This window comes from Stylophora pistillata, chromosome 11 (assembly GCF_964205215.1).
Source record: "Stylophora pistillata chromosome 11, jaStyPist1.2, whole genome shotgun sequence".
In the NCBI taxonomy this organism is placed as follows: Eukaryota; Metazoa; Cnidaria; class Anthozoa; order Scleractinia; family Pocilloporidae; genus Stylophora; species Stylophora pistillata.
Window position 1 is genome coordinate 22,549,807 of NC_142529.1, and position 12,879 is coordinate 22,562,685.

Genomic DNA, 12,879 nt, shown 5'->3' on the forward strand with positions numbered 1-12,879 from the left:
TATTCTTTTGTTTAAATTTAAATTAGCCCTCCCGGGCCTCGCTTGAGATAAGGTATTCTTTTGATCGTACGTGGTTGTTTTGACCGAACGCAGGGTTTGATAAATTATTTTGTCATGTGATGTGCGCGCTTTTCTTCTGCATAATTTGATGACCTAACTCGTATTTTTTCATGTATATCATTAAAACATAATCACATGATTTTTCTCGTGCAATTTGGAATAGATAAGCACTTGTAAAATTTTTCAAAGACCACAAATTGCACTCGCCCTACGAGCTCATGCAATTTTGTTAGTCTTTGAAAACATTTACTCGCGCTTATTTATTCTAAATCGAAATCATGTCTTTCCCTATTCAGATCTCACAACTGACAGCCGTTCGAACCACAACTGATACAAGATATTCTGAAAAGGAATGCATAGACCGCGATATTTCGATTATTTCTGGCTATAAGCGCCCAACAGGGTTGTACGGTTTTAGCAACAGCTTTCGCACCCAGGCCACAGCACTTACTCTCCTCCAAACACTTTGACGGTGCATGGAACAAAAAGTCACTTTAGAGTGTGGGGGAGGGGTCTTGTATATAAAAGAGAAAAGTTCAAATCTCTTTTCTCGTGTGCGAGGTCTCGAGGACATCTAAAGGTTTTCACGAAAAGATAAAAAAAATGTAGGGGTCATGTATATTTCAGAAGGCGAGTCACGCCTTATGCCGGTACATAAATTCACGATTTACGCTTCGGGGAGTATCGCTTTTTATGTCATACTCTGTGCTGGGGTATATATTCGGGGACGGGGCTCTCGTGCATCCTCTGTCACGCTTTTCGTGACGTACAAGGTTATTACCCATGAGTCTAAGTATGTTTGGAAACCCACTGGGGTCTGGGAACAGGCGCGAATTTTATTTTCAAGATGGAGGAATGTTTCAACAAAGTTGTATCTGTTCACGTGAAATCTACAAGCCGAGAAAACAGGTACGATTGTCAATAAATAATTGTCAGAGCTTTTACTTTAATGAAACGAACTGACTTCTATTGGCTGCGATATTTCTTGCAGAAAATCTGTCGTACGCATCAATGTATCCTTTCGCTCAGTTTCTTCCCCAACGAACAAAGTAAGTCCAGTTTGAACATTTGTTTACAATCGTAAGTATAATCAATGTTAAAAAGCTGTCAGAAGACCGTCTATCAGCGTAAACTTTACAAGGAATCACTTACACTTCTTCTGCGTTAAAAACATTGAAGCGATTTCAACTATTTCATTTGTAGGGCCTCCTGATCTTTGCATACATGTATACATGCAAAGTTGCTTTCTTTCCTTTTCAGGAACTTGTTGTCCGGATTACGGATGAAGAGGATTTGTGCTTTCTCTACAATCTCGTTTTAGGAGAGAGTGATTTCCACACGTAAGCTTTTCATGCATCTTGTGTTCTCGCATCGCATTTTAGTTCTTGAGTTTGAAAACATTTGGGAATGCATTTCATTTAGATTGGTAATGAATTTGATTTTATTATAGCGAGGAGATATGTCATACATCTGTATGCACTACGTGTTGTACAGCTTAAAAAATAGATTCCATTTTGCCGTGCATCTGTTCAGCAATAGATCATAGGTGACGTGAAATGTGACAAGAACAATGAAGTAGCAAATAAAGTATCACTAGTAATCTTACCAGATTGTGACGTGTTCTGTACAGACCCAGGGTAACATGGAATATATTTGTTTCCTACGTTAACAAAGCAAAATGTTTGATATATTAAAGTTCACACAGCAACCTGGTGGACAATCAGACATGGTTTGATGCTACTCTGGTTTAAAGATTTAATGAATGTAACCAAAATTACAATTCATAGACCCAACATTTTGACACTTCTGTCAAGGGCCTTCACCAGGGGTGATCTGATCATTGCAAAAAGAGGCCCTTTTATATGCTCACTAATTAGCTGCCGGTTTTATCTGATGAGGTGTAAATAGGCATCAGGTAGTGGTATTATAATTTCATTTCACCTCCATGCAGGTTAAAAAGTCAACAAGGTTTGCTGGTTGATTTTTGTGCCTTTCCTCAAAAGTTTATTGATCTGTTGGAGCTTTGTCGGGAAGAGGAACAACGTGACAGTCCAAAGTAAGTTGAACTTCATTGAAGTTTGATTCCTGTCCTTTTAAAGTATTTCTTAAAGTGAATAGTTCCTTGCCACTATTTTTAGGTGATTGAATCACGAGAAAGAAAGATGTTTCAGCATTCATTCAATCAACACTGATATAACCTCTGTTCTGATGATCATATATTGTAAATGACCAAACCCTTTCAGTCACCGAGATCATATCAGTAATTCTCCCTACCTGTCTACCATACAATTTGTATGGTGCTTGCTCAGAGAATTTGGTATTGGATCAACTGATCATCACCTTATTAGTATTTTCCTTTATTCTCATCTCTTGTCTGCTTGATATTGTATTGATGATCCCTTGTGGGAGTTACAAGGTTTATATCGACTTTCCTGAGTAAAGGCTGATAGTTTCTAAAGAAACTGTTTGGGGTTGTGTTGGTGAGGGTAACGAAATAATTTGGATATGTCAACAAAGTTAAAATGGTAAATTGGCCACCGTAATGATTACAAAAGCTGACGTTTGGAGCGTTAGCCCTTCGTCGGAGCGAATAGAGGAATTGTGGGTTGTGTGTGCTTTTAAAGGCAGAAAATGGAGCTTTCCTGAATAATTGTCGCTTCACAGTCTTCAATCTAATTTTATAACTGTGTTTTGCTTTCAGATTTCTGCTACAGTTTGTTGTTGGGAGTGGTTTAGATCAAGGTGTAGCCATTCTTCATGTGGTAGAGACCAACCCATTCAAACATTTGACACACCTGTCACTGAAATTCCTTCCTGGATCTGATGCAGAAGTCAAGAAATATCTAGCAAACTGCCTTAAAAATCTGCAGGTGAGCTTTCTAAATAACATTCTTACCTAGTACAAATATTTAAAATATTTTTGCAAGGTGAGAAAGTTATTTTTTTTTGTGGAGAATGTTTTTAGGTAAATGATTTTTGGAGACTGCATTCATCTGAAGTTCTTCTCAACAAATTGCTCTTCTTGAAAAAAGAACAGGTAGTGTACTTCACTGCCTTCTTTGTGTAACAACTTCCTCTCTACCACAGCCACTTCCCTCTACCTTCAAGGTGGTTGTCGTATAGAAGTAAGATAGGTGATAAATAATCGAAGAACATTTGTGCTGATGATAATTCCAGGAGTGATGGCCAACTGGCACCAAAATCTGAGGCTTTTGAAATAGTAAATAAATTAAAATTGTGAAAACTATTCATAATTTCTTGAGCATATAAATGTTGTAATATTTGTTTTGCTTAAAGTGTATTAGCATGTAATTTTTTTTCCTTTGTAGGATGAGAAACAAATTTTAGAAAGGCGTCTTGCCAATACAGAAGCTGATCTTCAACAAAAGCTTAGTACCTGTCAAGAGGTACATGTATACATGAAATTTTAATTAATCATTTAACTCTTAATATTCAGTTGTTAATTCTCCCCTCTAGCTGCTATACATTTCCCTGTAATTTAGTTATGAGAATATGGTGTTAAATCAAGATAGCAACTTCTGCCTGATAAGTTAATGAGTATTCTTATTACCTGTTTGTCGGATAATGTATGGATATCTTAAGGAGAAGTTACATGTTAATCACTTCTGGGAGTAAAAGAGTTAATATAAACTATATATTCATACGCATATACTGTAATTAAATTGTTTTTTAACATTTGTTCTGTACATGCCACAAATGAAGACTTCGAACCTATTGTATTTTTCTTTTCTTTGTCTTTCAACTGTTATCCTGATAGTTGGCCAGTGTCTCCATGTTCCAATACTCAAGGCTGTGGTCTAGCAGTGCCTGGTAGCCCCTGGCGCCTTACTTTTGTTCTTGGGCGACTCAGGAATTTTAGTTTTTTCATACAAAGCATATGCTGGGCACCCTGGATTTTTGCATTTTCAGAGCACTGGGCTCCATTCAATTTTCCTTAGAGCACAGCCTTGGTAATCATTGGCTGGACCTTGGCTGATCATTGACCAAGATTATCGGCCAACTATTGGTTTACTATAAACGGATGACTAACTCTTCTGATCAGCTTTTGTTTGACTTTACAATGTAGGTTGATTCATTAAATAAATCTAATGATACCTGGTATACATTAACAGAGACTAACCCATGTAGCACACATGATCCAATTTAATGAACATGAATGTTGCAGGTGCTAGCAATCAAAACAAGAGAATTGAGCTCAGTTCAGTCAGACTGCTCTGCCAAGTCATCTCAGTTGGAAAACAAGCACGCACAGGAACTGGCAGCAGAAAGGGAAAAAGCACTACAGGTAGAAGAATTCTCTCAGTGACAAATTATTGCAGTATGTGTTGGCTATTTTTTCTCAATGCAAGATATTGTTTAACGTTGATACAAAACCCAAATTAATAATAAAATAATAATAATTTAGCAATGGACATTCCACTGGGTGGCTCTTGTTGTCCACTGTTTCCAGATCGAATTGGAATTTGGAATGTTAGTTTTTGTGGAGGGAGGAAAACCGGAGGACTCACAGAAAAACCCTCAGAGCAAGGACGAGACCCAACAACAAACTCAACCCACACATGACACAAGGTCAGGGAATTGAACCCAGGCCACAGTGGTGGGAGGCGAGTACTCTCACCACTGCGCCATCCCTACTCCCCAAATGGCATTTTGTTCTTTTTGAAATGAACTCAACACCCATCTAGTACTTTGTTATCATGTCTCTGTTGAATTTAGATGGTCACAGAAAAACAACAAACATTTGAGAGAAAAAAGAAAGAGCTGGAACAGAATCACCAAGCAAACGTGAGCAAATCCACTTGTACATTGTAGTACACCAGCAATTAAGATTGTTTTGTCCTTTTCATATGCAAGTACAGGGAATTTTTTATAGTTTTTAGGATACCCCATGCTTTACTGAAATGTCATCTCACCAACCATAAACTTGCTGACATCATTAGTCATTTAAACACCAACACCTTAGATCAACTTTGATAGATGTCTTTGGTATTTTATAACAAACAAAGCAAGTAAAAAAATTAGTGTTTGTAAGTTTGTGGCAAGGTGTCAGCAAATTGGCATGTTGGTGAAGTGACCAGTAACTTTTCTGACTTATGATAATTGTGTTCACGTTATTTTACAACAATATTAAGGGGATATATCAGATGCAATGAAGTAAATGAAAGGCAGTCACATAACCATATGTTTGACACATCATGGGAGAGCTTTTATTTCTATTTTTTTGGTGTGCTTCTAGCAATAACTTGAAAATCATCTTTTGACTCTGATTCAGTGAAATGGTTTGTTTTTTTTTTTTTTTTTCAATGTTATAGATAATGAGATTAGAGGCCAGGCTCAAGGATGTTGAAGACTCCAACAGAGTAAGTACTTCCCAACTGAGTTTTAAGATTTGTATATTTAACTCGACCATGACAGAATTTCTCCTTACAATTTCAATACAATATTAAGCAGACAAGTGATGAGAATAAGAAAAAATATCAATTAGGGGATTGTTAGTTGATCCAATACCAAATTCTCCAGATTAACACCAATAAGAATTGTATGGCAGACAGTAAGGGGAATTACTTAATATGAGATCTTGGTAGAAAACAACTAATTTTACTCATTCAAAATGTCAAAAATTAAACAGTACTTTAGACCATTTAGGGCCAGTTGTTTACGTGAGGTCTAACCAAAACTGCAGTTCAACACAAGCAGTGGACCTCGTGGTTTCTCAATGAGAGGGTTAATTTAATTAAATAAATGTCCTTCCACCATCAACTTTCAGTTCCTCTACCCCCTCCCCCCTCCCCCCCCTCCTTGGCACTGTTCTTAAAAATGAATGTTCAGATAAAAGGTTCAGCTAAATTGAAGATGGCTTAGAATGTTTTGTTAAAAAATGGCTAAAGTTTGTTTAAATAACAGGCCCCTGCAGTTCAGATGAAGCAACCAGAATATGTTTGGTTCAGGGGAAATTGCTGAACAAAACTTGCAGAGATGGTGTACTACATGTACATGTAAAATATCTATAAAAATCTTTCATAGGACCTGAATCAGAAAAAGTACCAAGCAGATTCTTGCATTAGAGACCTTAAGTCCAAACTAGCAACACAGGATGAGGTAAGGAAGCTCATTGATAAATCAACAATGTCTTACTTTTTACTTAAAGGATTAACCATTGATATTGTTACATCAGTTTACATATTCTCCCTACTTTTCTGTACACATTATTTTTTTGTGAGAATTTGTCAGACAATCAAGTGCTTCTTTAGTTAGCAATCATTTCCTATATTGTTCTTACTCTTTGATGTTTGATTCAGAGGTGACATTGTTGGGAGAAATAGTAATAGTAATCAAAGTTTAATGTCTTTACGTGGGGCATGGTTACCCATATTGCCCGAGCCAGAGGCTCATGTATGAAACGCAAGACAGCAACCCACCCATCCCACCCCAGGGAAGGACATCCATCACACAGTATTCTCGTGCGTGGGAAATTAACGTCTCCTACCCCTAACCCTGCAGGAGATTGGACCTCCATTTATTCGTCCCTATCCAAGAAGACTAGAATATCTAAACCATTTCTTGACATTATAGAAAGGCAGCATATTCTTCTCAATTATTTTAAGACCCTGAGTGTTGGTCCGGCCGGGGCTTGAACCCTCGACCTCCCGCACATCAGTCCAGCACTCTATCCATTGAGCTAACCGGGAGGCGGTCACTCTCAGGTTTAGGCTTAGTATTAATGGGGTTTTTATGGTATGTGTGTACATGTGTTGTTGTTTGTTTGCTTCCAGGAATGCAAATTTGCTAAACAAGAACTTCACAAACTTCGCCGTGAAAATGGTTCACTAGATTCAGAGAGACATGAACACAGTAAAACACTCAGTCAATTACAGACAAGAGTGGCTGTCTTGGAACAGGAATTGAGGGACAAGGAACAGGTACTTACCTGTATAATGTACAGTACCTAGGTCACCATTTTAAAGGCCCACAAACTTGACTTAATGATCATACAAATATTAGAAAATTGTCAAGCTTTTTTTTTTTTTTGTCCTAAAATCCTGGGATGGAATGTAAGTGGCCTTAGAATTGCAATCATCATACTTTACAATTATTTCATTATATTCCAGGTCATAGCACGCACCAATGAACTGTTGGAAAATTCTAATGAACAGCGTAAAAAACAAGAGAAATTAATGGAGGAAAAACAGGAACAGATCAGTAAAATGGAAGCTAATATGAAATCTGTCACTGCTGATGTGATCAAGGTACACTGTTATTGTGTTATGGGTAATTCTGGATTCTTTAAAATAAAAATACACTACTTGTTAAAATGCCATGATTACTGTTTCAGCTATAGATAGTTTGCACTGGGGTCACTCAGCAGGGATGAATCATTGTGCAAAGTAACTTTAAAAAGATGTAACAAGGAACCCTTCTGATTTCCCTAGCTACCCACATAGGCTTTGGTCAAGTTTTCCTTGACAATTTTATTTTTCAGTGCCATTTATAGTCCTTGTTGGAGAGATTCTGTGAGCCACTGACAGTAAATTGACTTTTGTCCATGGGCTATACCAGCTACTGTGCAAAATTTTTCTATCATTTGTGGACCGTTCCCGGTAGTCACAGACCAAACCCTGTTTCTAAATGGTGGTGTTGTTATTTTCAGGGAAATGAAATCATACAAAGATTACAGTCAGAACTACGAACCTACAAGTCCAAGGTACATAGTTTATGTTGATGCTTTGGTTAGTTTCAACGGCTAGCTGAAATAACATAGCCAGAGCTCTTAATCATAGAGAGAGCCAAATCTGCAAGACAAGACTGATATAATTGAAAACTCTTCAGACTGGTTTTTACTTGTGGCATGTCTCTTTATTGGTATTGAGCTTTTTGTTGAGTGCATGCAATTCTCCATGTTGTAGAAGGAAAATAGTTGACTTGCATGTGAACTCTCTGCATTTTCTGTGTCAGATGAAGCTTAAGAGTGTGGTGATGACTAAACAAGAAAAGCTTCTTGAAGAAAAGGTAACCTGTTGAGGTCATTACAAAATTCAGTTGGGATGGAAGGATTCAAGGAACAAAGTTAGGACTGTGTGACTGTTTTTTATTTCATTTTTTCATTTATTTTTCTATCATTTCATTAATTTCTTGCCATTTTACATTGTATCATTCAGTGTATATTACCCCATTTCAACTCATTCCACATCATATTTCATAATTTCATCACATTTCATACTTTTGCATATCCAGTTATCTTATTCTTTGTTGTTTGTTTCATTCCACTACAAATTACATGTATCAACAAAGTTGAAATGGTAAATTAGCCACCGTAATGATTACAAAAGCTGACATTTCGAGCATTAGCCCTTCGTCGGAGCGAATAGAGGAATTGTGGGTTGTGTGTGCTTTTAAAGGCAGAAAATTAGCACTGGTTGAGTACCACTGGGTTCGCATCTTCTGTGAGCATTTGAAAATTCCACTAAGTAAGCTGTCGCAGCTGTACATGTAACAGTGTCAGTAATGTTGGAGCCCCATTTTCTAATCCATAACTTAACTCTGGCAGCCTTAATGTTGCAAAGCTTTTTAACAATTTGATCCTGTTGATTTAGGAAACAGCTCTTGAAAAACATCGGCAGGAAAAATCCAGCTTGGAAACAACCTTGAGGAATAAAGAGGAAGAGGTAAACTTGAAAGTTAAGTGCCCTGTGCTTTAATCAATGGAGATAAGTTTTTGGCCAAGTGAACCCCTCCCCCCTCCCTCTCATGCCTCCATTTTTCCCTTGTCCCCAGTCTCGTAGCAGACCGGGGAATACTGAGAACAGGGTGGGAACAAGTCTGGTAAGTAACTCTCAGGGGAGTTTTGTGAGAGGTCTGCAAAGTTCACACTGCCCTTAAACTTTATCAGCCGTTGCATTGTTGTGAATGGTAATGATCTGTGTACTGATAGCTTATTTTTTTGTTGTTGTTTTTTTTGTTATAGTTGAATTACCTTCATCAAATGTTTATTGCCCGAGAATTCAGAGTGTAATTAGTAAAGATGTTTTCTTTTTCCTAAACATTTAGTTGAAGAAGTTGAGTGAGTCATTGGAGACAACCACAGCTAAACTTGAAGAAAGTAAACAGCTGCTAAAGACAAATGAAAACGGTGAGAATAACTGAAACTATCGTGAAAATTTGACGACTAAAGAAAAGAAACAAGGACTCTTTGGTGGAGATTCAAGTCAACATGTGGATGACTTTAACTATGCCTTATCTTTTGTTCTTGTTATGGAGTTGGCTTGGGGTGAGGAGAGAGAGGGTCTAGGGCTGAGCCGAGAAACAGGAGTCTCGACCCAGTCTTTCCTCGTCCCCACAATTCTTCAATAGCTGTCTCTCCACTCGCGTAGGATCGTTAGCACGAACCACAGGGTAACCATCCATCACAAACCTGTGGACCTGGTACTATTTATACGTCAAAGCAAATATATGCATGTAGTGTGTCAAAATGATCATTTGCGATGTGTAATATTGTAGTTATCAACTGGCTGAACAAGCAAATGAATGACCAGATGATGTCACAACAACGGCTGGGGCCTTTTGAAATGCACACAAAACCTGTGTCCACGCGAGGACCGCCTCTAATTCCCTACAACAAGGTTGGTCAAATCATTCTGTTTGCCACTTTCTTTTGAATCAGCAGCAGCAACATTATCTTCAGCCTTATTGTTATGGTTTTATTATAATTACTGTTATCATCACAATTATTAATCACAACGAATATATGAAATTCATATAATCTGAACTGCGGTTATAGAAACGTATTTGTGCACGATCCTCGCAGTAAAGATAATTATTAATATCGTTATTATGGTCATTACGATAAACGTTGTTATGATAGTGATTATAATAATATTATCATGACGACTATCGTTATTAGTATTGATATCATTATTATTATTATTATTATTATTATTATTATTATTAGTATTAGTATTATTATTGTCATTATTGCTTTTAGGTGACGAGCACAACAGTGAGCTCCACCGCCTCAACGGGAAATAGAACAGACATTCCTCGTTTCTCGGAGCCAGCTCAGGTAGGTTTAAATATAATCTAGTGTAGTATTATTCTGTCTTATACTATTATTGTATTTTATCGTGTATCATTTAGTACTTTTTCATAGTAGCTTGGATATGTATTTTTATCCTTTGATTGAATAAAAACTATTATTATTATTATTCTTATTATTACATTCTTGACTTGATAATGACGTTATGTTAACGTCGAAACGTCGTCGATTTTAGCTTTCTATAGCTTTTTATCGTTTTTTAAATTTTACAAAGTTATCCAGCAACGTTTTGTCGCAAGTTTTTATCGTCAATTATTATTATTATTATTATTATTATTATTATCATTATTGTTATTCTGACGAAGGGCTGACGCTCAAAACGTCAGCGTTTAAACCCTTTGCGGTGACCAATTTACATACTTAATCAACTCAGTTGATAAAACTAAATCGCTTTTTCATCATCTAGCATCACTTTTACCTTATTGTTTTTTTGTAGATCCCCTACAGAAAGCCCGGTCCTCGTCATGGACTTCTTCCTCAGCCAGTGGGGCAGTCGACTCCCAATGTACCATCAGGTGTGCTGCCTCCATCTGGGGGTGTCACCCCTCTGACCGGTTTGACCCACAACACAGAACCCTTTCTCGACGCTAAGTATCTCCATCCTACTGCAAATGAGGCTCAGAGGACTGGCTCCGAGCCTCCGCTCATGTCCGCTTATTTTCCTAAACCACGTGGTACGTTACCTACCACATGAGCACCCGTATGGATGGCAAGTGTCTTGTGAGAGGGACTCTTGGAAAATGGCCCTGCGAATCATTGATTTTTTTCGCACGCGCAGAAAGAATGCGTGATTTCATCTACAATGAATTTAACGTTAGGTCCGAAAGACGCGGCCTAACAGGCCAGTTTTTTTTTTCTCTCTTTCGCCCTACAACGGAAATTACTCCTTACGAGGTTTCTTAGCTTCGGGTTATTTTCTTTGATATCAACATGCCGAGGATCATCATGGCTAGATATTGAAAGCTTTCTCGGTCTCTGAATAACTCTATGCTCGCATTTACATTGACCATCCGAACTCGATCAAACTAACCGTAACCGCATTAATCTTTCGTATTTTTCCCCATCGGTACGATTTTATCAGCAGGGAACAGTCCCTTTGCGGTGAAGTTTTCGCAACAAGAAGTATGAAAACAATGGCCAAATAAAAAAAAAAACAATAAATGAAAGACTTCGAAGTTTGAAAGAAAGCAGGGTTGTGCGTTCGACATTAGTTTTTTCTAAAGTAATTTGGTTTTATGAACTGATTTAATAATGTAAAATTAAAGGTGACGATTCGAACATTAGCCCTTTGCAATTCGCTCTGAAGAAGGGCTCATGCTCGAAACGTTAGCTTTGAGATTGCCTGCGGTGGCCAATTTTCATTATCAACTCCGTTCATAAAACCAAAATTAGCTTGTTACTTCCACTGACGTAGCACCAGTTTTTTTAGAAACGTACCTCCTTTATTCAGTTTTTCTAAAGAAGTATTAGTCACGAGTGTGTCAGTTGTCAACATAGCATTGGAAGCAGGCTTCGGAAATCGTTGTTTACCAATGTGCTGCAGTAATGCAAGGGGCTGCCTTATGTACATACCTATGGAATAAAAGTCTTGGAAATGTTCAACTTTGGTAGTGTGAAAGCTGTAAAGCATTTTAGCTGTTGGAAACGGATTCATCCTTAGAGCTTAACAAGTATTAGATATGAAATTCTTTTAATTTGGTCGGAAGTTTCTCTTGAAATTTGACATGAACTTTGTATAAAGAGGAACAAACATACATAAAAAATATTCTGTTAAGAATTATTCAAAGAAAGAAATTTCAGAAAATGGGGTCGGCTGAATGTGGATAGGAGTGGAAAACACTGAAGACGACACAAGAAAAATTAAAAAACAAAATGAAAACAAATAACCATGATAAAAATAAAGGGAGAAAACATTAAAAATAAGGACAAGCTGTTGGAAACGGATTAATCCTCAAAGCTTGAAAAGAGGTTCTAGATGTGAAACTGTTTTAATTTGGTCTCGAAATTTCTCATGTTATACAACCAAATAGAGAAACTATTAGATGTATCTATAGATTGCGAACAAGATCAAGGAAATTGTTCGCTTGAAAAGTTATTTATTGGGATAAACTTTTGTAGAGAAAGTAAACGGTCTTTCACTTCTTAGCAGTAAGTGTGTATACCTATTGACCGATGTAAAGCTGAAGGAGATTCCAGCTTACCTCCACATGCAAATGTTTGTGCTGATCGAAACTAAAATATAGAAGACGACTGGACTGACGTGACGCACGCAGTTCGAGACTTTGGCAAAGTGCGCGTGCACACATTTTGAACTTGTTAAGCTGCTAGTGGCGATTACGATTCAGTATCACGAGTGAGCCAGTGAAAGTGCTCGGTTGGAATGTCGCATTTTGAAGATTTTTTATAAGAGCGATGCCGGCTTCTACGCTCTAACGCTCCACTACTGAGCTCCAGTGAACTCTTTCGTGAGTTAGGCCATTACGGAGTTATAGCATACTGCTGGGATCATTAAAGGCGAAAGCGCCATGCGAGGAAACAGAACAGAAAAGGTGACAAATTTTTAGCTTGGTAATGAAATAAAGAAGCAGACTCATCACAGAGCTGTTCAATCAAATGAAATGTTCGGTTCATCAGTTAATTGTACTCAGTTTCACACCATAATCATCAACAGATTAGTGACGTCAGAACTAAATTACCTCATTATCTTC

At 37.5% G+C, this 12,879-nt stretch overlaps 1 protein-coding gene across 1 annotated transcript; it reads left to right on the forward strand.

The window, feature by feature from the left end:
* Positions 1-529: 529 nt before the first annotated feature.
* LOC111338004 (uncharacterized) lies at positions 530-11,773 on the forward strand. The gene is made up of 19 exons (XM_088738171.1): positions 530-969; positions 1,052-1,109; positions 1,321-1,400; positions 2,012-2,116; positions 2,762-2,930; positions 3,390-3,467; positions 4,247-4,366; positions 4,798-4,866; positions 5,394-5,441; positions 6,106-6,180; positions 6,855-7,001; positions 7,191-7,328; positions 7,730-7,783; positions 8,035-8,088; positions 8,673-8,744; positions 9,127-9,208; positions 9,577-9,698; positions 10,061-10,138; positions 10,608-11,773. The coding sequence occupies exons 1-19, from the start codon at positions 908-910 to the stop codon at positions 10,863-10,865; spliced, it is 1,869 nt and encodes a 622-aa protein (XP_088594297.1). The 5' UTR covers positions 530-907; the 3' UTR covers positions 10,866-11,773.
* Positions 11,774-12,879: the final 1,106 nt, after the last annotated feature.